Source organism: Apodemus sylvaticus, chromosome 18 (assembly GCF_947179515.1).
Source record: "Apodemus sylvaticus chromosome 18, mApoSyl1.1, whole genome shotgun sequence".
Lineage (NCBI taxonomy): Eukaryota > Metazoa > Chordata > Mammalia > Rodentia > Muridae > Apodemus > Apodemus sylvaticus.
Genome location: NC_067489.1, coordinates 38,091,565 through 38,117,707, shown reverse-complemented (window position 1 = coordinate 38,117,707; position 26,143 = coordinate 38,091,565). Strand labels below are relative to the sequence as shown.

Sequence of the window (26,143 nt, the reverse complement as noted above, 5' to 3'; positions counted from 1 at the left end):
AGAACCGGAAGGGGCCTGGGGAGTGTCACAGAGAGACCCAGTCTCTCTCCTGCATCCCCCCAGTTGACGTTAGTCACAGTGGGACTTGAACACGTCAGTTGTTTCTTTAGGACTGCGCCTGCAGGGAAATGAGAGGATTCAATGAAAACTTACCCTGTTGGTTTGTTTGTTTGTTTGTTTTCTACACCATGCAGCTGTGGTGCCACTGACTGCAACACTTTAAAATTTGATTAAAGGCTGTGAGTCTAGCTTAGTATGTAAAGGCCTCGGGATAACTTCTCAGCACTGGGATAGATAAATGAGCATTTAACTCATCAGAAGAAGCCAATTCCTGCATCTAAGACAACAACAATAACAATAACAAAATGTAGCTTCCAGCCCTATGTTCATCCTCTTTTGAAGCAGTTTTCTTGTCTCTTAGGTCAAAGTTCTAACAATCTAGGTGTATTTGAGTTTCTTAAGCATCTAGAGACTTTCATTTTGTCCTTGCTCTAAATAGTGCACTTCCTGTAGAAGAAAAGTGGGCTAGTCCAGCTCTGTTGTTGAGAAGACTTTACTGTAAGAAGAGCGCACTGTTGAAACAGTCATTGGGAAAACAGCACATTGACACACTTTTTAATTTGCATTCAGCACGTTCATAAGACAGTTTTCTAGATCCTTCCCTTTCTTCTGTACAGAAAGTTGTTCCTAGTAATATTTTTAACATAGACTTTGGCATCTAAATTAACATAGCCTTTGGCGTCTAAATTATGTTGTATTTGGTTTTTCAACCCTTGTCCTCTGGTCTGTCTCACTGCTTTTTCTAAAGGACAAGTAAACTGACTGATTTCAGGAGGGCAGCTCTGTTTCCCAGGGTTCATGGTACTGCTGCATAACCCTCTGGTGGTGTTGTCATAGCAGGGATAACCCTCTGGCAGGGATAATCCCTCATAGCAGGGATAGCTTTCTGGATGCCGCTCAGGGTCTTGACCAATGTTTGGCTACCTGTAAACAGTCTGAATAAATTGCAAGCCCCTGGTGGAGGCTCAGCTGGTGAAGAGATGCTCACAGTAAGGCGTCCCCCATGGCTCTTACTCTCTTCAAAGTTGCTAAAGCATGGTTTGGGATATTACCAGAGGAGATGATGGAATGGAAAGTACAATTATTTGTGTTCTGCTCATCGTGTACGGGAAGTTCTGTCTGTGATAGAAACCCCAGGATATTTCATTAGAAACAGAAATTTAGGAGTAAGTTCATACCCTCTGTAGGTCCATTTCCTGAGGATAATATACATCAACTTAAACTCTAACTTCCAGGTTGTATGTCACCTACCAAGAAGAAAGGCATGTTTCTGGTCCACAGGACAATTTTGTAATGATTTAATTGCTTTTTCCAGTAGCTCCCCCTCCTCTCCCAGAGACAGCTGCCTTCTCAGAGAATAAAGGAGCTCTGACTTCCCTGTGAGAATGGCGGATGGAGTTTTCTAGAATGGGCTCTTTGAGGCAGCTCTCTTCAGCAGTGGAGCCTGTCTTGAATGCCTCCTTGGTATTTGTGGAAAAGGCCTTCTGCCTTTTGTGCGAGGAACAGCACATAAGGCACATGGGCGTGTTTAAGGCCACGTTTGCACACAGCCTGCACCCCTTTGTGTAGTTTATCCTCAGACAAGGGCTTTCTGCAGACATGGCAGGGGCAGTTTGTCTTTCTATGACTGCTATGCTGCCTTTTGTGTGCTGCCTATAGTTTCTCCCATCTCCCTCCTTCCTGCCCACTCTCCTCTCCCTCCCCTCCCTCCATCCCTCCCTCTTTCCTCCCTTCCTCCTTCCTTCCCTTCTTCCATTCCTTTTTAATTTTTTTTAATTTATTTTCTATATTCTTGTTTACATTCTAAAAGCTTTCCCCTTTCCCAATCCCCCCCCCGCCCCAATATGTCCCATAAGTCCTCTTCTCTCCATCCATTATGTTCATAGCAGCCTTATTTATAATAGCCAGAAGCTGGAAAGAACCCAGATGTCCCTCAATGGAGGAATGGATACAAAAAATGTGGTATATATACACAATGGAATACTACTCAGCAATTAAAAACAATGAATTCATGAATTTTTTAGGCAAATGGATGGAACTGGAAAATATCATCCTAAGCGAGGTAACCCAATCACAAATGAATACACATGGAATGCAATCATTGATAAGTGGATATTAATTAGCCCTGAAGCTCTGAATACTGAAGATACAATTAGCATATCAAATGATTCCCATGAAGAAGGAAGAAGAGGGCCCTAATCCTGGAAAGGCTTGAACCAGCATTGTAGGGGAGTAGCAGTACAGAGAAAAGGGAGGGGGAAAGATAGGAGAAATGGGGTCCTGCTATGTAGCCCAGGTTGGTCTTAAACTAGAGATCCTTACCTTCTGTCTCCTGAGTGCTGGGATTAAAGTCATGCAAGTACTTTCACTTAAGTGATTGTATTTGATTTTCACAGCAGTGTTCTCTAATGCATGGCATCTGTGCTATGTAAATAAAGAGTGGGTGACTTAGGTCAGACAGTTAAGATAAAACTAAATTGAAGAAGTCATAAAAATATTTGAAGTTGCTCTGATAAATTTCAAAGAATCATTTCTCATTTTAAGAACCAGCACTATAAAGAAGGTGATAAAATCATTGCATTGAATGTGGCTTAGCAGGGTGTGTACACTTTGCGTAGTGATACACACACACACACACACACACACACACGCCCACACATACACACCAGATTTCCTCCACGTATGTGCTAATCCAGAATATAGCTTTAAACACATCCATGCTCAGTTATGATAGTAGAACTTTGGAAACAAGATAAATGTTCAACAGTAGTAAACTAATTTAAACAAGTTGTTCTACATTCTTGATAAAAATGTAGGCAAAGTAAGAAAAACATTCAGGTTGTAGAACAGCATTCCTCTTCTCACTCTGTGTGGGTCCTGTGTATAAAGAAAGCTAGGGAGAAATCAGAAATGATGACTGAACTAGTGCATGAGAAGGGGTGGGGGGAACGGTTCTTCTTTCCCCTCCTATTGACAGAGTGTGTGCCCCGGCTGGTTTACATACTCACAGAGCAATACTCATTATCTCCGAGTTTCTGTGTTTCAGGATTCTGAGAATGTTCTCTCTCTTCTTAAGGATCTTGTAAGGGTCCCACATTTGGTTAGCTAGAGCCACTTTCTAGTCCTGTGCCTGCCACAGTTTCCTGTGTGGTCTTATCATAAACTAGTGTCGTGGTAATTTGCTTCTTCAAGCCAAATGCAAATGTTTCCTCTCCAGCTCAGGAATCTACTGTATTACAGCTTCAGTGCCAGTTTTCAAAAGCTTATTGCTTTTTAAAGTCTGGGTAGCTGGACTGGTTTGATCAGAGAGTTTTAGGTTCAGGGGAAACTGTCCTCATATGTAAGGGTGTGTGTGTGTGTGTGTGTGTGTGTGTGTGTGTGTGTGTGTGTGTAGTTTTCATTGTGCAAATTTCTCTGTTCAGGATTCCGGATCTGTCAGAATCATGTAATAGAGGAATATTTGAACAAAGTACTTCTTATTAAATCACCATAATCCTTGTTAATTCCTAGTTCTCAAGCCAGAAAATCAGGTGACTTAGAGGTCATGATCTATCTTGATGTTGTTTTTAAACGTTGTTTTTCAGAGTTTAGCTCTGTGCCATAATTTCCATGTGGGAAATCCATATTTTCAGCTGGATTATTCCTGGCTGGGCTACTGTACATGACACAGTGACCCTTAAGCCTCTTTCTACAGTATGAGTGACTTCACGCAGAAACAGCAATTTCAGACATTTTAAAATAGTTTTCTTCTGAGCCGTGGTCTATCCTGCAGGCTTTCCTGGTTATCGTTTCCTGACTTGGGAACGCAGTGGATAGAAGTATGCTTTCTCTCTGTGTGGTGTTGTGTGAGGATTTAGGATTTCAGCAGGATTCTCCCATCCCCAGAGTACCTACCACTTTTATAGTTTCATACTGTGTTGTGACAACAAGATTTGGGGTAAGTAGAACATTCTTAAAAGGAATAAACACAAAAGAACATGTCTGATATGGAATTATAAGCTGACAAGATAGGGTGTTTTCTATAAGACTGTTGTTGGAGTGACTGCATCCTGTGCCCCTTCATCTCCTGGGCTCTACCCCACCAGCGTTCCTTCTTCCACCATGATCCCATCCTAGTCCCAGCACCTCTGTTTCCACTTAAGAATTGCCTTAAGGGTTTCCTATTTAGACTTTATCATCTTTACAGTCCCACCATCAGTTCCTGTTCATGCCGACTCGGTTTGCACTAGAGTTAGGTGTAAGCGTGGACTGCCATTATATGTTATAAATCTGTGAACCTGTCTTTGTAAACAAAATTCACTGCTGAAGGTAAAAAAAATCCACCAGGCATCCGTCATGTGACCCTGCCGCCTGGTGTTCTTCAGGTGAATGTCTAGTACTCTGGAACACATTTGTGAGGTCGTGCATCTGCATATGCACGTGTCTCTTTGGTCTCCGGATGTATACATGTACTGGGCAAGGCTGGACATACACATGGATGTGCACTGTTTCCTGTGTTACTGGCTCAGGCAGTGCCAATACAGATGCACAGAACTTAGGTTTAACTGCATGTGATGTTTAATGTCATGTGATACTATATTACTATAAAGAAAACCAGGTTATTCAAAAAACGGTAGTATTGTTTAGAGATTGCAGAAAATATTATCGTCAATAAAAGTAGAAATGTTTTGAAGAATTGTCTTTGATCTTGTTGGTGTTCCATGGAGAATCTCTCCAGCTGGTGAAGTTGGTCTGTGTGGCTGGCAAGGCTGAGGGGTGTGTTGTTGACATTATTATGTTAAATACAACTCAGAAGTTTATCTGAGTCTTAGAAAAAGAGTGAGATGACAGAGCTGACTTACCTAAGCGTCTCCCTTCTGCAGACTCCACTCACGTTCTTTTTGAGTGGTACCACTTCATATGCTGCCCAATAAAGGGAGGGTGTTATTGTGCTAGTCATTTGAGGGCTGTCCAAATGGCCTCAGATGCTTGACTGCAAAAAGTGCCAACATCAGTAGTACTTTGGGTGTGCTTCAAGATGGTTAGCAGAGAAAGAGCATGCGCACTGCTGCCTTAGGTAAGACTGATCCCATGCACCCCCCTCTTTTAATTTTAATTTTTTTTTTTTTAGATGAAATGCCCAGCAGTAGGAAGAGGGAACTTGTAGAGTCTAGTTCCTGTCTAAAAGAACTGCAGGGACCAAAACTGATGCGCTGCCGTGCTTAAAGACAGGAGCCTGGCATGGCTGTCCTCTGAGAGGCCCAACAAGCAGCTGACCGAGACAGATGCAGATACTTACACCCAACCTTTGGACTGAAGTTGGAGACCCCTGTGGTTGAATTAGGGAAAGGCTGGAAGAAGCTGAGGAGGAGAGTGACCCCATAGGAAGCCAGCAGTCTCAATTGTCCCAGACCCCTGAGATCTCTCAGACACTGAGCCACCATCCAGGCAGCGTACACTAGCTGGTCTGGCCTGTGAGGGAAGGCAAGCCTAGCAACACCCCTCTGTGTCCTCCCCACCCTGCGAAACATTTGCACAGGAGGAAGTGTGCGGGGAAGACCAGGCGAGCCTCCTTTTCTTCTGAGTGACTTTCATATTTGTTGAGTTCTAAAGTGCGCCTTATATTGGCTTTTAATTTTTTTGTGCACTTATACAGTAGAATTGCCCTGTTATATAAAACAGTATCATGAGACCTCGCATCCGGCTCCAGGCTGGCAAGTTCGTGTCTCTGCAGTCTGTGGCATATGCTTCTGATGTCAGCTGACATGAACTTCGTTCAGCGAAATGGTTTGTAAATATTGGTTCTGGTTTGGCAACCAGAATGAACAAATCAGTATTTCTCCCTTATCCCGAGTTTATCCAAACAAACACAACAGTTATCTATTTAAAAGCCTGGGCACTAATTGTCTCAGTTTCAAGTGTAGCCCCATCTGTCCTGTGTGTTAATCATCCACAGAGCTATTTGCTTTGAGTGGCCACTGGCCATTAGGGGAAAACATTCTCTCAGCTGTCACCTTGCCTGAAGGGCAGGGTGGGGTGGGGGTAGGAGGGTAAGGGGGGGGAGGGCAGGGGGAGGATTAATTTCCCAAGCATGTGCAATTTTGGTGTTCCTGAAAGCAGAGTTGTTACCCAAGAGCTGGAGGAAATTTGCTGACATGGCAGGAACCAGAAGCCCCATCCCTCCTGTGACAGGCGCTGGTGTACTCTCTCACCTTCCTCAGTTGTCTCTCCCCTCACGGTCAGCCAGACCATCTCCTGGTTACTTGCAGAGCCTGGAGACTTGAGCTTTAAACTTTCTGTCATTTCTGCCCCCTGTGGGAAGAGAGAGTAAACAGCCTTTGTCCTAGGCTGGGTTACACATTTCAAATGCCCAGATATCCCTTAGGCCTGCTAGATTTTTCTGAAATAAATATGTATGCTAACCAACCCACAGACCCTGCAATATCCACCCAAGTGTGGGCCTCTTCACTGAAATAACATCAAGACAGTGTTTTCTATAGAAGACTTAATGGAATCAGCTGAATCTGATCGCCTCTCCTCGGAATGTGTGTATTTCCGGATTAAGTTGAAAATTTTGGGTCAGGGCCTGAGGTTGGAGTTTGTAAGCAGCAGGCACCCAGGGAGTATTATAAACTGTCAGAGGGTGCTACAACTCACTGCACTTCCTGGTGGGTGTGTACTTGGGCAGTATGAACAGACAGAGGTGAGCCTGCCACATGGAGGGCCTGTTGCATATGCCAGGCCAAGCTTTTCTTGGTGGCAAGTAGGGGCTGGCATTTGGCCTTGGCATCAGCTTCTACTGTTTACTAGTGATATTCTTCTCTGATCTCAGGGAAACTTCCCGAGGGGCACTGTGGCTGCATTGCTTTCTGGGAGTCATTAGAGCACTGACTTGTCTATGCCGTGTTCCCTTCCTTTCTGAGTGACTCTTCCCCACTGTGCAAGAGGAAAATCTCTGCTTTCCATACCTTAAGCTGCATCGAGATTAGTGACCTAGTGTTGAGGGAATGCATGCTTTTACAATTTACTCATGTAATTGGCTTTTACAGTTTATTTTAAAGGTGTGTATGTCAAAGTAAGCCTCCAAGCACCCTAAATCACCCCTGTCCATAGAGATATGCGTGTCAGAGCTGTGAGTAGTATGTGTAATTTTAAGCTATCTGGTGGTTAGATTCTAAAGATATGAAAGGGGTGGGTTATTTTTTACTGTTTGAGAACTTCCTGCATACATATAGAATGTTTGAATCAAGACCATCACCCACTCAGTCCCTCTTCTCTGGTTTCTGCTTTGTCACCACCACATATTCCCTCCCAATATCGCTTCCTTTTTTATGGTAAAGCCAGTGTGTCCCCTTAGTGGTGGCAGTATATGCATAGGTGTAAGCTATCTACTGGCCTGTCACAGACCACACCCTTGAAGAAAGCTGGCCCTACCTCTTGCTCCCCCAGCAGTAATTAACGGCCATAGCTCCTTGCCTGGATGTGGGGCTTTGTGGCCACCTTCCTCGTCTGTGCTGGGGTTTTGTCAGCTTGAGCATGTCTTGTGCATGCTGTGGGTTCATGTGTGCTGCTGCCCTGTTGGTGCAGAAATCAGTACTGCTCTAGTCATCCGCTGCTGTTGCTCCTTGTGGTCTTTTCTCCTCTGTGATGATCCCTGATCTTTGTGTGTGTGTGTGTGTGTGTGTGTGTGTGTGACTGTGCGAGCACATGGGTGTTTGTGTGCGTGTGTGTGCGTGTGTGTGTGTGTGTGTGTGTGTGTGTGTTATAGATATCTCATTCAGTCATTCAGGGCTGAGCATGCCCTGAATGCTATCTTATATTCTGGATATTGGTCAAATGTTAATTGCCATCTATTACATAGAAAAGTGTCTAATGAAGGTTGAGGGATATATTAACCCTTTGCCAGATGTATAGATGCAAAGTTTTTTTTTTTTTTAAAGAATCATTTATTTTATGTATGTGAGTACACTGTCGCTGTCTTCAGAAACACCAGAAGAGGGCATCAGATCCCATTACAGATGGTTGTGAGCCACCATGTGGTTGCTGGGATTTGAACTCAGGACCATTGGAAGAACAGCCAGTGCTCTTAGCCACTGAGCCCTCTCTCCAGCCCGTTTTCCCCCTGTTCTATAAGCTTCTTTACTTGAATGATGATGTTCCCTTCTGTTCAGCAGTATTTTAGTTTCATAGTCTCATTTATCAGTTCTGTACTACTTGGGCCTTGGTCAGAAATTCTTTTTTATGTCTATAAGTTGAAGCTTATTCCCAGCTTTCTCCTCTAACAGAATCTAGATATCTTAGATATTATATTGAAGTATCTGCGTCATTTCAGTTTGGTTTGTGCAGGGTGAGTGATAAGGATGTAGGTTCGTTCTTCTGTGAGTAGCTATTCAGTTTGACCTGCACCATTTGTTGACGATGCCTTTTCTCCCATGGGTATTGCTTGCCTCTGTGTCAAAATTAGGGGGCAATAAGAGTGTGTGCTTATAAATGGATCTTCAATTCCATTCCATTGATCAATGTGTCAGGCATTGGTGGTAGATTGGTGGGAAAAGTGGCGATGAGAACCTCAAGGCAGGGAGGGCTTAAGACATGTGATCTGCAGAACTTCTGCTGGCTCTCGTTTGAATTATGAAAGAGATCTGAGATTGAAGCAACAATGAAGACCATGTAATCTGAGGCAGGCTATCCAGCCTCTCGTGCCATCTGAACCGATAGCATAGGCCAGGTTCACCCTTCTTTGCATTGCTTTCCACACTCAACACAGGAGACCACTACTGGTGCCTTCTGCATAGTTAGGGTGGGAAGACTCTTTAAGGTACTGAGAAAAGCATCTGGCATTTCAGTTTTACTATAGTTATTAGTGTTGGCATCGCTCCAGAAAGACCATACCAGGCCAAACAGTTCCACATGAGGTTTATTGAGAGGGGAAAGGACAAAGGTAGTGGGGGAAAGAAAGGGGGGGGGGCGGGACGTTCCCCTTATATATGGATGGTGTAGTGGTCACAGGTAAAGGTGAGCCCAATGGATTCTGGGAATATGGTGGCCGTTGTCTGGGCAACAGGTGTGTAGGTCACGTTGTCACCCAAGTGATGCCACAGGTTTTGGAGGACCTGGTACCAACAGTTTGTTTCTGTAAAGCCTACTGATACAGCTAGCTACGCAGCAGTGGCAAAGGCTGAAGGTTCGCTCCTTAGAACGCTTGTTTATGAATTCTTTCTGTCAGTGATGACTGTGTTTTGACTTCTTAGAGCATCCTCTGTGTCAGCATACCACAGGCTTACCTCAGCTTGAGGAAATACACTTTCCTTCTTTTTTTTTATATTTAAAACGGCCAAGCTCCTGGCTGCAGAGTTGGGCAGGGAAGAAGTGAGATTTGAACTCAAGAGTACCTGACAGTTTAGTTCACATAAAACACAAAGCTCAGATTAAGCTAATGTGAAATAATTCCAGTTGAAGACACTTGCAATTATAAATAAATTGAGCAGATATTTGCTTAAATTTAGGTGTAATTTTACGTGGGAGAAGAATCACAACCACACATAGTGAGGTAGGGTTTTCCATCCAGAAGAGAGGCCCAGATGAACTAACTAGCTTTCTGGGAAGGAGGCAGAGGAGGCAGCCTGCTTCGCTGCTGCTGAGAGCGCAGAATGCTGTAGTGCCGATGGGGTAAAGTTTTTCTTTTGCAGCTCCTCTAGTTAGAAATAGATTTATCCTGTGATCCAGAGATTCAACTCCTAAGTAGAAAAAAGAAGGCAAAAAGTATATACTCACAAAAGGCTTCGGGACATAGAACTGGGTTGGCTACCACGCAAGGATGGGCGTTTGGGGTGATGTCAGTGTTCCTGGAACTGATCTGAGGTTCAGATTGCATGAAGCCTGCGAAAAACCTGTTGAATACATTAAGTGAATGAATTGAATGTAGCTGAATTATTCCAGTAAAGCTAAAAAAAAAAAGTAATTTAAAAAAGAAATTTAATTTAAAAAAGAAAACAGAGTGCTACTCTTTGAGTGTCTCCTCCCAAGGGCTCCTGCTTACAGAAGCTTCAGTCCTTGCTGTGAGTCCTTGCTGTGAGGAGAGTGCGGGCCGTGCAGACATCCTGCCTGGGCGTCTTGTTGGTCCTGGCTTCCAGCCAACATATCTGAGGGGGGAGGGGGCTTCCCCAGTGGTTCCTGCTGAATGATATGTCTGATATTTTACTACTTATGTGCTGCTTGTTGGTTTATTATTTCAGCATGCTATATAGACTCATTTGAAATTTAGAGAAAGAGGAGGGTGGGAAGCTAATTTTACAGAATGGAGGACTTTCAGTGGTGATAAGGACTGGGTAAGGTCTTCAGATTGAACCTCAGTGATGTTAGCTTTATGGGAAGGAGGTGAGACCAGGTACTATGCAGATGCATTTGCTGTCTCCTACTCTAACTTGCTAGCAGGGCCATACCAGATGCCAGTCCTATGCCTAGCTCAGACTTTCCAGCCAAAATAACTCTCCGTTACAGAGTATCCTGCCTCAGTTACTTGGTGACAGTTAGAGAGTTAGACTTAAATTTTGAAAGGGCATGTGGTATATTGCTGAAACAGATGCTTGAAAGGATACACAATGTTTGGAAAGCTGTAAGCATAACCAACCCAACAGTGGACGCTGCTCTGGCACTGCAGAGGCTTCTTGTGACTTCCGTGACCTCCTGCGGAGCCTCTTGATTTCTTCTGGATCAAGCAGGTGCTACTGATTCATAGACTGGACTGCCATTGCTAATTCGTATTTCAATTCCCCCAGCCCGGAAAGAACTAGTTTTGAGCAGATCCACGTCCCTCTGTCCCTCTTGTCCTATTAACCTTTCTTCCCCCTCTACCTTTGGTTGGTGGGTGATAAGGGAGGTTGAAGCATTTAAGAGCCCTTGTTAAAGTAGGGTTTAAAATACAAGCCTGCAGACTAAGGCAGAGGAAGTGCTAGGTACAGGAGGTGAAGGCTGTTACAACTTGAGCTGTTTCTACAGTGGAGGCCTAGAGATGGAAGAAGTTTAAAAGGCCCCAAAATTTTGACTTTTAATAAAATTCTTGTAGAAAGGTTTTTAAAATCCTGCGCAATTTTGTGTTTCTAAGAAAACAAAGTTTTATTTCTGCCATCCCTTCGTTCATTGTTCTTCCCGAGACTTTCTTTTCTTCCTGTAATCTTAATCTTAGCTATGATGACTTGGTTTCTGAGGTCCCTCCTTCTTTACACAGGGTCTGTTGGGAGTACTGTGTGTGTGTGTGTGTGTGTGTGTGTGTGTCTGTGTTTGTGTGTGCATGTTTCCCTTTCCTTCCACTTCTCGCAGTCCCTGCTACTCTGTCCTCATTGCTCCTTACCCAGCATGTGCATTTCCTTTATTATCTGGAGTGTCATTCAGGGCTGACATAATAACTCAGGCTAGAGTTCCTTTCTAGTTTATTCTCTGGGGTGTTTCCAGTCATTCAAGTCTTTGTGTGGTTTACGCCATGCATTGCCCATGTATTTGATGCTGGAAGATGAATGACCAACTGTCAGCGGTTAAATTAGGGGGCTTTACTGTCTGAAGTGCTGGAGGACAGGGAAGGGCTCACATGAAGGGCCATGGAGGTGCCTGGTCATCATTTTTTAAGGTTGTTGTTAGTGATTACTTTTGTTTGTTTTGTTTTATTGAGCATTTGTAGGTTTACAGCAAAACTACGCTGTAGATCGAGATTTCTGTCTAGCCACCACGAGCATAGACTTCAACATGCTGGCCCTCTCATATGTATAAACTTCTCCACCTGGGTATCTTGCCCACATACTTAGCACCCCCACACGTGTAACCTCCCAGCCTGAATACCACCCTTTTTAGAAAGTTCCTTACCACAGTGGCACATTTGTTACAATCTTTGCACCTTCACTGACACATCTCTAACTGAAGACACACATTGGTTACAATCTGTACTTAAGCTGACACAATATTATCACTTAAAGCCCAAAGTTTCCAATAGGTTATTCTTGTGTACACTCTGCATATTTGTCTACATGTTTCATGCTTGTGTTTATGTTTATACAGAGTAGCTTTACTGTCTGCACAATGCTTGTGTCCTGATGAGCCATTATTTATTCTTGTGTGTGTGTGGTGCATGCATGTGTGCTTGTGCGTGTGTATGTAATGTGTATCTAGTGTGTATGTGCACGATCTATCTGTATGCACATGTGTGTACATGGTTGGCGCTCGGACGTCAACATTGGCTGTCTCTCTAGCACTCAAGTTAATTTTTAAGACAGGGTCTCTCACTGAACCCAGGCTTACCAGTTAGTTAGAGTAGCTGGCTAGTAAGTTCCAGGAATCCTCCTGTCTCTTCCCTCTCTTTTGAGTACCAGTTTCAGATATGCACCAACATGCCCAGGTCTTAATTTGGATGTTAGTGATCTGAACTCAGGTCCATAGGCTTGGGAGGCAAGGACTTTCCTGATTGACCCATCTCCTTGAGCTCCAGTAAAACAGCTTAATTCATATTTGTGTTGGGAATCTGCGTGTTATTTCTTTCATCATTATTTCTGTGTGATTAAGAGTTTAAATGCTCATGGTTTTTCTGTGTGGCTCTTTTAGAGGTAGTCAGTGAAATTCTGTTATCTGATTGTTATAAATTGTTATCTGATACATGGCAGGAGGCAACTGCTGAATTAAATGTTGTCATTAACAATTTTCATGTGTCACAGTACTTCCAAAGACCTAAAGTTGAATGTGGGAGTTCAACTTTGAAAGTACATCTCTGTTTTAACACTCATACACCTAAGGCTCAGGGCCATTGCAGAAGATGGGGCAGAAAGATCTTAAGAGCCAGAGGATCAGGGAGTTTGCTGTGAGACATGTCATCTAGAACATCAGAAGCTAACCTATGAGGGCTTACCAGCATGACCGCCAAAACGTGAGCTGAGGAATGCACCAGTGACCCTGCCAGACTGGCGAGGAAAAGTCCACAGGGCCTCAACTGGACACCAAGAACTTTAGACAGCTGAGAGCAGCTGGGATTAGGAGAGGGCATCTCCACCCCACCTCCACCCCAAGAAAAGCATACACATTGGTTGGTTATTCAGTACTAAACACTCAGCCCTAAAAACATACGCTCACAGTAACAGTAAGTGAGAAAATAGGCCATAAATTTGAAGGGGAATGGGGAGACGTTTAGAGGGAGGAAAGGGAAGGAAGTGATGTAATTAATTAAATTATCTCCAAAAAAAAAAAAAAGACTGAAGAATCTGAGGCTCAAGGGGGTGCCTAGCAACTGTCAGATTACACAGCGCTCGCTGATGGTTGGAGGAGGCTTTTGTATGTTCATTGCATGGATGAGAGCATCATAGAATATACTTAGGCTCAGATAAAACCACAGATGACTATTTAATTTTCCTGTTTTTATCTATAAGACTCAGAGCTTTTCCTACCCGTGGATACTCATAAGGTTTGAAATGCTGTGCTGGAGATGCATAGAATATCAGCTCTTGGGCTTTTGGTGTCTTGTGTTAAATACAAGATGAGTTCTTGACATCCCCGTTTCTTGTTGATAATGCTTTAGAAGGGCCTATATGCCTGCTTTGGATGTATACAGATATCGTTGGGATCCTAGCTTTTCTTTTAGTCCAAGGGCCTGATGCACCGCACTGGGGGCAAAGGTATGGAGCTCAGTCTACCCAAGTTACACTGCTGCCTAGGCCGCTGGCAACGGAGCTGTATCCTTTCCATGTAGGGAATACTTTTAGGACTATTCCACTTGAGTTCTTATAACAGTCCCAGTGTACAGCACTGTGGTGGTGAGCCATTCTGACTGGTTAGTTGCTAGAGTCAGCATTGTGATGATCTCCTCCCCCCCCCCACACCCCACTCCCCCCAGTATTCTAGGCAAGTGCTCCTTAGCTGCACAATTGTGATATATTCACCAGAAAGGTAAGTGGATAGTCTGGGCTGAACTTCTGCAATGGCAACAGTCAATGATTTTCATTACTATTAGGATTCTTATAATAGATTCAGTGTGTCTCATGATCAGAGAAAAAAAAATTAAACCCTTAAGTGATTCAATAGAGTCTGATTTTACAAACCTCAATAATTATTGACTAGCTAGAGTGTATCTACCAAAGCTAATAAATCACTCTAAAATATGGTCATGTAGAATGAGAGATTGCCTTAATTTCATGTTTGTAACATGGTTTTTCTTACAGTGTGTGAACTTAAATCTCCCTCTATGAGTGATTTCCTGTGGGGGCTGGAGAACTCAGGCTGGCTAAGGCACATCAAAGCCATCATGGATGCAGGGATCTTCATTGCAAAGGTTTGTCAAGGCATAGAAGAAAAGCTAAGGGGTTAGGCATGAGGCTGTATAACCTCATAACTGTCCTCTTCCCGTTGGCTCTCCTGTATACACACATGGGTAGCAGGCTTTGCTGATCTCATGTGGTGAAAGTGATTTTGGGGGAGTGCAGTGGGCAGATAACTATGTGTTAACACAGTGGTGAAATGCTAAAATATTTCCAGAATATTCTCTCATCAGATTTAAGCCTAGATAAAGAATTTTCTATAGGAGCCTGTACAACTCCGTGGGAGTCACCTCAGTGATAGGGGATTAGCCTATATTTAGTAGATCCTGCTTTTCAGTCATGACTTAAGCAAAAGCTAACAGATTCCATTCTACCATTGGAAGGACCTTGCTAGAACTTAAATGTAAACTGTTTTGTTTTTAATATAAAATGTTTTAATATAAAGTGTTTAGTAATTCTATTATGATATTGGAGGTTTTATATAGATAAATTCCTCTTAGATTTCTGCCCAAAGAGAATCATGTCTTTGTGATGGGGATGCCATTTGTTTAATGCTTGGCATTGTGCTGTGGATACAGTAGTAAGAAGTATGAAGTCACCTCTTACACAAGTCACACACACACACACACACACACACACACACACAGAGAGAGAGAGAAACAAGAGTATAATTTCAGTTACTGATAAATGCTATATAATCACTGCATTTCCTAGTGCAAGATAGCTGAAGATGAGAACAGATAGTAATTCTTTCATACAGTTCCTGACATAGTCTACCTTTTTCTTCCTCTTCCTCTGAACATATTACTTGGCCCTTTTCTTTTTATCTGTAACTTCAAAATTTGATAAACTAGAATTTATGTACATTTCCTTTTTTAGAAAATGCCTGTAGAAACCCCAGAATTTCAGTAAGACTTAATTTGTGTTGCAGGTGAGCTGGGGACAGGTCATGAAGGTGTGTTGCATTTAGTACATTTGTTAACTTGTAGTGATTTGAATGTTGGCTTTTATATGTGATGAGGAAGAAAAAGCTTTGTCTGCTGAGGCTGGACCTAAGTGCTAATTCTGAGTTCCCTTAGTCTGTGGCCAAACCTAAGAGTCACGGTGACTCTGTCATTTCAGGCGGTTTCAGAGGAAGGGGCAAGCGTGCTTGTCCACTGTTCTGACGGCTGGGACAGAACGGCCCAGGTATGCTCCGTGGCAAGCCTGCTGCTGGACCCTTACTACCGGACCCTGAAAGGATTCATGGTGAGCCTGGAGACATCCTTGAGTGAGGCAGAGCCATTTTTAGGTCTTGTGACCTTTGTTTTTTTTTTGGGGGGGGGTCTAATCAGCACTATTCTTAGTATATCAGCAAGGTTGATTAACGGGGAGAAATTGAAACAAGCTTGAGATACATTAATATTGAGGATGTTGAAACTAGTTCAGTTCAGTGCGCCTAGGACTGAATTCAGAAGCAATTTAAAATATATTTAAAAGTTTGGAAAATAATGGTTTGTATACATAATTTGCTCCAAAGTATCTCAGGTTGGGGTAGTATAAGACTGTATTAACAGACAACATGAGAAAAAACATTTGGAAAAAAATAGTATTGTACATATAAATAGCTCTTGGGAGAAAAAAAAAAAGAATCAACATTCACTCCTAAGTTCCTATGTTTTTAAGTGGTCCTTGACATAACTGGGTGATAGTATTGAACGTCAGTGTTTTCTGTCTTTGCTGGAATTGGGAACACATCTTGAGAGCTGGAACCTTTTGGGTGTCCATCACAGTTTGACTTTAGCTGCAGTAGTCTGGGATGTGATGTTATGGGTGAGCTGGCAGAGTTCCCTCCAATGACTAGAGGGGCTTTCTGGTGAGTAAGTGGCCGGGTGTCTACCTCTTGACTGCAATGTGATAGAAAGTACTTTGGTGGATCCTGAATCTGCTTAGATTCACAGGCCGACAGAAACTCCACACAAAAAAATTTGTATCACTGGACCGGTGTTGTGAGTCATGGCAGCTGTTACCCTGGGGACAAGGCAGAAGAAGGCCACTTCTCCAGAACACACTACTTTAGACAAATGAGATAGGAATGTTCCTGCCTCGGTGTACTCCTGAGCAGACTAGATGCCTTTGTCTGGTTGAGAGCATCAAGTTTCCTATGTACGTAATGACAGGAGTCTTTTTCTTTCCTACACAGGAATCTTCCCACATTAAAGCCATTACACTTATAAAAGGCATTTAGTTGTCAAGGGCAGACATCAGTTCTAAGGAGTGATATTGATGAAATTATTCCTTATTATTTCATTAACCATTTGTTAAGAACAAAACAGCATTCCATGTTATAGAGAGAATAGGACATGAAGTACTCCTGGAGACCTGATGTTTGGAGAACACTTCATCTGTATTCCCTTCTCTAGAATATACCCCCTTCTGGGTAATGATGGCTGTCAAACCAACAAGATGACAGCAAGCACAGTGCCTGGCACACAGGCAGTGACTGCAGTCTCACACACGCCTTTCAATTTTCATATAGAAGTCCTTTATTCTGCATACAGTCTGGATAATGTGGTTCTTTACGATTTACTATTGTTTTATATAAGAGGTTTGGCTTGCTCGTATGTGTGTGTGCATCATGTGTGTGTGGACCTGGAGTGATGGGCAGTTGTGAGGAGCCATGGGGTGCTGGAACCTGAAACCGTCCTCTGCAGAACATGAAGTGCTCTTACACTACTGAGCCCTCTCCTGTTGGACAGCATATTCTCAGTCATGTGGGAGCGCCTCTGCTCCCAGTAACTCAATCCTTTTTCATTAGTTTGCTTCCCTTATATTTCCCTTACAAGCTTCCATGGTATTTTATTCTTTGTGTGTGTGTAGGTATTAATTGAAAAGGACTGGATTTCCTTCGGGCATAAATTTAATCATAGGTAAGCAATATATTTTTTTTACTGAAAATAGATATATTTTTAATATACTATATCCTGGTTTCATTTCCATCTCTACTCTTCCCAGTTCCTCCCAACACTCTCCCATAGGTCTCTAACCCCATTCAACCTCTCATTAGAAAACAAACAGGTATCTAAGGGATGGTAATAAAATAGAAGATAAAACAAAAAATAAACACATTGAAATAGGACAAAACAAACAAAAAGAAAAGAGCCTTATAAATATATATAAGAAACAGATATAGACATAGAGACTTACTCATTTGCACACTCAGGAATCTATAAAAACACAAAACCAGAAGCCATAATATATACAACCTGTTTGGTAAAAACAATAAAAGATAAAAAAATTAAAAATATAAAGAAAAAGCCCTGACATGACAAGACAAGGACCCTCCCAAGATGTTGTTTTCCATTGGTCGTCTGCTGCTGGCCACTCAGTGCCTTTAAGAGTGACTTGTTTCCCTAACGAGATTCCCTACAATGTGTGGACGGGAATGGGACCCTGAACCCACTTCTTTTGGCTCTAGGGTCCCACCTGGTGCAGGATGCCTCAGTCTCCGTGTAGTCATATGGGCACCAAATTAGTTTCCTGGTGTCCTTCCTCCAAACCCTCTAGTTCCTATACACTTTCTGCTGGGACACACAACATTAGAACCAAGCAGGGTTCAGCGGAGTCCCCAGAGAATGTGAGTGGATGGGAGGAGAGGTTTCTCCAAGCAGGCTGCTACAGAGCTGGGGATAAGACCCAGGATTATTTTAAAAAGTCATTCACTGTGAATCTCAATAGAGAAATGTGAGTGGGAGCACTGCAGTGTGGGATCTGTGGTCAGCTCTGCTGAGGAAATGGCCTTTACAGCTAGTAACACAAATGTTTCCTATTTCATCCTAAGTTTTTCTAATTTACTTAAGAGTTAAAGTCGCTTTTATGATAACCGTTGCATTTATAGCTTTCTAATTAAAACAAAGAATTCCTATGTTGTAAAGTCTAGAATACTTCATTTTATAGATATGGCAACTTAGATGGTGACCCAAAAGAAATCTCTCCAGTAATCGACCAGTTCATTGAGTGTGTCTGGCAGTTAATGGAACAGTTCCCTTGCGCCTTTGAATTCAACGAGAGGTTTTTGATTCATATTCAGCACCATGTTTACTCCTGCCAGTTTGGAAACTTCCTGTGTAATAGCCAGAAGGAGAGACGAGAACTCAAGTAAGTTTTGGTGTCCAATTTTTAATGATTTTGGAAACTGGGAGTTTCATATAGATTCTCATAGTTATAAGAACTACTTAATTGAGTTACAAAATTATTCTACATTCTTTTCCTATTCCTGACATCATTTAATAAGTGATTTAAATATTACCAGCTCACAAAAATATGTATTCTCTTTTTCCTGTGATTTCTGTCTGTTCAGAAAGGTGAGAAGACTTGACACTGATAATTAAAGGAAACTTCTGGAATTAAAGACATTTTGTCTTTAAAAAATGATAAGCATATTTGATAGGGATAATAAAAACTTCAGATTAAATGGAAAAGCATGCTTGAATCTGAGGCCATTAGGTTTTTAGTTTGATTTTTTTTTTCTTGAGTATATTCAGTGCACATAGCAGCTGATGAATTTAATTAAAAAGTTAATTGAGATGGACTGTCACAATCTAGCCTATAGTAAATAGGATCTCATGACCTTTGCACCTGAGTACAACCACACTTGACAACTCCAGCCAGGTTAGATTAAAACTGTGTTGCATTAGTCAAGACTAATAATACCTGAAATGTGGAATCTCAAATAACATTGTAAATTAAGGTGATTTAGGAAGTGAAAATTAAAGAACTTTTTGAGGCATTTATAGCATGAAAATGATTTTAACTGTACTGTGTTGTGTATGGCATCCAGTTTCATTGTAGAAAAGGTGAGTTCAAATCAAGTAGATTTCAGTAGGTTTGTGCTATCTGGAGTGGAATAGAAAATGGCTCTTGTGTGTGTGGGGGGGTGGGGGTGGGGGTGGATGCTGCTTTGTTTTCTCCATGAAACATCAAGTATGATTTCTATAGTTCATGCTTGTTCACACGGTGGTTCCTGTCTAAGCATGGGGACCTATGATCAACCCCCAGAACTCACATTTCAAAACACAAAACACTGTGTGTGTAGCAGCACACTTATACATGATTTATTATTTTTATTTTAGTGTATGTTTTGCCTGAATGTAAGAATGTACACTGCACACATCTCTGATGCATGCAGAGGTCAGGAGTGGGTACTGGATCCCACCTTACTGATGTTAAGGGAGGTATGCCATCATGGGGGCACTAGGAACCGAACCTGGGTCCTCTGAAACCTGCCTAGCCAACCATCTCTCCAGTTTGGTTGGTATGCTTATAATCCCTGTACTGGGAAGTAGACACTCACAGATCCTTTTAGATCTCTGTTCAGTAAGAGATCTTACTCAAAGAATAAGTTGGGAGATGAATGAGTGGTTCATGTTTGCCACACACAGGACCGGAGTTTGGGATCCCAGAACTAATGTAATACAGTTCCCTGAGAGCAGCTGGCTGGTGAACTGTGAGGTAGGTGGGTGATTGAGAGGGCCTGCCTCAGTGAGTAAGGTAGAACAGGTCCGGATGATTCTGGACATCAATTACAGGCCTCCACTTGCACATGCACACATGTCTGTGTGCACCCACATACATCTGCCATACACATGGATGCCCACACACAACTTCCCGCTTCTTTATACACAGTGAGAATGGAAAAAGGGTTCACAGTTCCTGAAGGAGGACTCCTGAGGTTGAATGCCAGCCTGTGATGAAACCACAGTATACATAAGTAAGAATACGCACACAGCAGAGCATAGCCTTTAGTCTCACTTGTTTTTCTGATAGTTTGTGGTCTTTTGTTACTAGGAGAGATAATCCTAATGGTATCTGCTTGGCTTTAAGTACTGGCTTTTCTATGAACTAGCTGTGGGATTTGGAGAGACTACTTTCCTTCATTTATCTCCTCATGCAGAAAATAGGACATACAGGCATTGTGGATATTTATTCAAGTAACACTTGAAACATTTAACATAGTGCTAAATTATTACTTGGGGGGATAAAAACTGAAAAAAACTAATCATTGTTTCTTGTACTCAAAATAAGCACACCTTTTGTCAAGGCTAGTACAAATAGTAGCAGTACAGAGACTGTTATAAGGATGTTTCTGTACCACGCCAGGGAGCCAGTGGAGATGCCACTGCTGTACAATTCTTCTCCAGATTTAATGTAAAATACTTGTTATTTATAAGAACCATTGGTCATTTCTTGCCTTTCTTTGAAATAACAGGATTCAAGAAAGAACCTACTCTTTGTGGTCAAACCTGTGGAAGAATCGAGCTGACTACCTCAATCCTCTGTTTAGAGCTGACCACAGTCAGACCCAGGGGAGCCTTCATCTGCCTACAGCTCCATGCAACTTCTCCTATAAGTAAGTCAGTCTTACAGATGTGGTTTGCAACTGGTAATGGCCTCACATTCAGAGGCCAAAGTATATGAAATAGCGTCAAGGCTTTGCTGGAGATAGACCCACCAGAGACGGTTCCTGACTATCTAATGGGGGCATTTCTGGCAGTGCTGTTTCTCTTTGCCTTGTTCTACGTATGCAAGTCCTTTAGAAACTGTTGCTTTAACAATACAAGTTCCTGTCATGGTAATTGTTTGAAATGCAAAGAAGGAAATGAAGGAGGAGAGAAAATCAAGTTCTATAGAAGTAGAATTTGAAGCACAAGATTGGTGGAAATATTTGCCTGTGGAAAACATTGATATTAATATGGTACTGGGGCGGGGAGAGCAAGGTGGCTTTCACAGGTTCTAGGGATTATGTATTCAACAGTTTGACACACTGTGTGTTCCGGTCTTAGTTACTCAATGTTGTTTGTCTGACAGCACAGCAGAACCCTAATTCTATATCAAAAATGCCCATATGGTTTGTGCAAAACAGTTCTTTCTAAGACTAAATAAGACTCTGCATTAATATCACAGCTAATTCATTAATAGCCTGTAACAGTAGTTAAAACTACTGTACTGTGGTTCAGGCACTGTTCTATGTGCTTCAGATAAGATACCTCGTCCTCAGGGCACTTTTTAATAGGCCTAAAGATACCCCCAGCAAGACAGCTTGTTCCATTTGCATTCCATAATGTTTTACTGTCTAGAATATATTTACTGAAAATGCAAATGTAAGTTTCTGTTGTTGTAATAAAGTCAAAGCTGTTGTAAGTTTAAAGGCCAGATTTTCTTTGCAGCAGGAATTCTAAGTATGTAATCACAAATCCTCAAGTTCCAATGAGAATATTTGCTGCTTTGGTTTACTATAGAAAAACATATTATATATGTTAGATATAATACTTAGTATTAATATAAACTTACTTTTCCTAAGAGAAGCTAACTATCCTAGAAAAAATATCAACCTGAAATTATTACTTTTAGTAATTGCCTTTTCAAGTCTGTAACTTGTTGTTGGTTATTAATATTGTTAGGCTGTGATACTGAAGACAGACTTGGGATTGTAGGCTTTAAGACTAGGATATATGCTCTTCTTCTTTCCAGGTTTTGGAATGGGATGTATAACCGTTTTGAAAAGGGGCTGCAGCCTCGACAGTCTGTTACAGATTACCTCATGGCTGTGAAGGAGGAGTCCCAGCAGCTGGAGGAAGAGCTGGAGTCCCTAGAAGAAGTGAGAGTCTTGCTCTTGTTTATACTTTCTTGTGCCCATTTCTTGAGCATTACCTTGAGGAAGACCCTCAAGATCTAGAATAAATGAGCCATTTTTAAGTCAGCAGGTCAACACCCAGACAATGAAGCCCAAATCCAAAACTGTTCAGTCATCTGTGTTAGTTTTTGGCTCACTTCAGTTTGTAGAAATACGTTACTGGTCAGTACATTTTATTTTTTCCCATCACCATCTTTTTTTTTAAGTTTTCTTTAAAAAACCCAAAATCTCATGAAAATGTGAAAAGACAAAATTGGATACATTGAAATTAATTAAAATTTGCTGTTCTATTTTTTAAAATGCATATTAATATTACATTGATATGTAAATAGCTCAGAATGGCTATTTTCATTATTGGGCAAGAAACGTGTTATGCATACATGCCTTTTTTACTTGCTACCTTCATCTTGAGTATTATTCATTCTGTCCCATTCATCATAAACTCTGCCTCAACATTCACTTGCCCAAGAACTGGCTCTCAATTCCCATTGTTTGGAACTTGTATTTGAAGTTAGGATCAATGTTTTAAATAGAATGAGGTAGGGCTGGAGATGGCTTAGTGATCCAGAGTACTAATCTCAGAGAATGTCTGGTTTTGATTCTCAATACCCAAGTAGTGGCTCACAACTATAGGTAACTACAGTTCAGGGGATCTGATGTCTCTTCTAATCACCAGGCATTGGATGCACATGGGGACATACTTACATTCAGGCACCCAGTGCTGTGCATCACTGGAGAAGTAGCTCTGACTGAGTCCTGGTGCCTGACTGCAGTGTCTGCAGTGCACACATTCACATGACCCACGTGACTAGAGGTAGTAGAAGAGCTGAGACCTTGGACTGAAGAACAAACTCTGAGAACTGAAATGAGCTGCAGATTAAACTTAAAAGAGTTTTGGAGGCCAATTTATTTTTCACAAACACATCCAGTTTTCTATATCTTAGGATCCTGCTTATTATAGCATTCTTTTGACTGAAAATTTGTAAAGTTTAGAAGCAAGATATATAGAATATCAAAAGTACCTTAACATTAAATGTTGCTTTATATCTTTAAAATAGCTAAAGTTTCTTAGCTTAGCCTTCAGGATTTTCCCATAATGCATCATAAGCCCTTCCATTCTCATCTCCAGTGCTTTCCATTTAACTCACATTTCCTGCTTCCTGCCTTTGTGGCTTTCTAACCACTGCAAGGCCCAGGCTCTGCTTTTTCAGTCTCGTTACAGTGCTTCCCGTGCTCTTTCCCTCAAAACCACCTTCCCTTTCTGAATATAAGAGCTCTGCCCGTGTCCAGATGTGCCATGGCTACATCTGGATTCATTGTGTTCCTCCTATAGTCCAGCAGTTCTTCTGCACTAAAACTGAAAACCTTTAGGAATGCTTCTGAATGTGTAATGCTTAATTTTCACACACTCCCCTACTTACGTTAAAGGATACTGAGGTAAAACATATTTGCAACAGTCTACAACGATCTGGTGGAGGAACAGAATAGACATGTGTAAGAATGTGATGGAGCCCTAAGAAGCAGTGAATTACACAGGTAGAGTTTATGAACACAGAAAGATCAAAAAATGGCACATATTCTAAGAGACTTGACACAAAATACAACTCTGGGGAGGAGGCATTAAATTGCATACTCTGAAATGATACATTTTCTAGTGAGTTCTATTTTGATGAGATAAATACATCATTCTTACCTTACAAAAACATAGTTAGGGGATGGTATCTCAGCAGCTAAGAGCTCAGACAACTCTTCCGTCAGACCCAGGTTCAGTTCCTAGCACTCAAACGGCAGCTTGTAATTGTCTGTAACTCTAATTCCAAGGGATCCAACACTCTCCTGACCTCCACAGCTACCAGGCACACATGTGGTCTACAGACTTATGTACAAGCAAATATCTATATGCGTAAAAAATGTTTCAAAAATGAAAGTTTAGAGTTATTACAGTGCAAATAATTATGTCAAATTGTATGGTCATAAAAAAAAAAGTGTGGGGGACCACTTCCAGGCAGTGTAACCATATTGTATTGTTCATATTGTAGACAATCAAGGTGTTTATTACCATCCTTATTTTAGACGTAAAGAAAACAACTTAATTTTGTTGAAGTTCATAACCTCTGGGTTATCTACTGACATAAGATTCTTGTCCTGAATGTTATCCTTGGCTGGGAGGGAGTCAATAAGATATGCAAATATATATGTAAGGATAAATTGTGAGTTTTCTTAAAGTTGTTATTTATTTTTTAGAGGCTGGAAAAAATTCAGAAAGTCCACTTAAATGGCACCAAAGTGAAGAGTAAGCAAAGTGAACCCAGCAAACCCTCGGGGTTTTCTACCTCAGACAACAGCACAGCCAACACGCCTCAGGATTACAGTGGGAACATGAAGTCCTTCCCGTCCAGGAGCCCTTCCCAGGGTGATGAAGATTCTGCTCTGATTCTAACTCAAGACAATTTAAAGAGCTCAGACCCCGATCTTTCAGTGACTAGTGATCAAGAGTCTGGGGTGGAGGATCTGAGCTGCCGCTCTCCCAGTGGTGGCGAGCATGCGCCCAGCGAGGACAGTGGCAAGGACCGGGACTCTGATGAGGCTGTCTTTCTCACTGCCTGAGTTTCCCTTTGGAGTTCCAAAGTAAAAGACACAGAAACACTTTCAAATTAAGGGGAAAGTGCAATTCGTAGTAAAAATGTTGAGAAATGGCACGTTCCATTCAGAACCATAAAATTACAGCTGTGAAAATGAAAAAAAAAATGCTCTTTATCAATAGCCAGCTCTTTTATCAAATCATAATGAAGACTGATCACCATCTGAGGCTCTACAAAGACAGCATCTTCACCTGTCTGCCCAGACAGTCTTCCCTGGCGTAGCATGTCTCTGCTTATGAAGCCTCCTCGTCTCTCATACCCGTTAATGGTTGGGCTTTTATTTCACTTCCAGATGCAGTCTGCGTTCAGAAACATTTGAAATTTCCTTCTGCCTTTACCAATATTTAAAAATATAAGTTCTGAGAGTACCCTTTTCTGTTAATAAATGTAATCATTTTATTTTTCCCCTCTGGAGTATGTCTTTCTTTAACATGAATGTAGAACCTAATGAAGGAGAAGCCTCATTTTCTCCATCTCAGATGTGAATCCAGACATTAGCTCTTAGCAACCTTTTACTTATGTTTCAGAGATTTCACCTACCAAAACGCTGAGCCAGCACCAACCTGACTCCAAATTACAACACTGTAAATGCATTAGGTATACTACATCAACAAGGGAAAAGGTCAAGAACTAGGGAATCTGTTTATCATGTAGTTACTGTCCGATAACTGATAAGACACCACAACCAAGGCAACTAGAATACATTTATTTGGGGCTTACAGTTTCAGAGGGTAGAATCCTCGCCCATTATGGTGGAAGGCATAGCAGCAGCCGAGCAGGTATGGCATTGGAGCAGTAGCTGACAGCTCACATTTCGAGACATAACCAAGAGGCAGTGAGAGCTAACTGGAAAAGGCATGGGCTTTTGAGATTTAAAGGCAGCTCCCCCTCCAACAAGGCCACACCTCCTAATCCTTCCTAAACAGTTCCACCAACCAGGAACAAAGCATCCAAATAATGAGCCTTTGAGAGCCATTCTTCAAACCCCCAACACATCTGCTAAACAGGGAATAAAGGTTACAGCACTTTTCATTTTACAAATTACATAAAAAAATTAATGTTTTCTGTAACATCAATATTTCATGACCATGGACTACTGAATGGAATTTCGGAAGTTTCTATTAAAATGCATTTAAAATAGGATTTGAATTGAGCTTTTGGTCTGAAAACTCTTAATAGAGAAATGTTGCATTGAACATACTGAAATGTTATGTGATTTTGCAATGTAAGTGCATTCTAATAAAGAAATACGTTTAATCTAGATTTTTATAACAGTATTTTAAAGTGAAAATTTTTATCAGATAATGTATTCAATTTTTTGGAAATAGAAATACAGAGAAAAAAGAAAGGACAAGAGACTGAAAGCCTAGTGTGAGGCATACATATCACATAATGCCATACAATATAATAGTGTTTACATTTGAAGACAGAATGACTTTAATATAAAGGCCTGTAATATAAAAATATTAATACAAAAATAAAGCAAGTGTAATTCCTTTAGA

The 26,143-nt window shown here is 41.5% G+C and overlaps 1 protein-coding gene across 2 annotated transcripts in view; it reads left to right on the top strand.

The window, feature by feature from the left end:
• Positions 1–25,045, top strand: part of Mtmr7 (myotubularin related protein 7) — a 75,122-nt gene extending 50,077 nt beyond the window's left edge. For both annotated transcript variants that reach the window (XM_052162802.1, XM_052162803.1), the window contains exons 8-14: positions 14,232–14,341; positions 15,450–15,575; positions 17,187–17,236; positions 18,264–18,464; positions 20,575–20,715; positions 21,837–21,963; positions 24,244–25,045. In XM_052162802.1, coding sequence (XP_052018762.1) covers positions 14,232–14,341; positions 15,450–15,575; positions 17,187–17,236; positions 18,264–18,464; positions 20,575–20,715; positions 21,837–21,963; positions 24,244–24,606 — 1,118 coding nt within the window. In that variant the 3' untranslated portion in view covers positions 24,607–25,045. The remainder of the gene's footprint in view (positions 1–14,231; positions 14,342–15,449; positions 15,576–17,186; positions 17,237–18,263; positions 18,465–20,574; positions 20,716–21,836; positions 21,964–24,243) is intronic.
• The last annotated feature ends 1,098 nt before the right edge of the window (positions 25,046–26,143 follow it).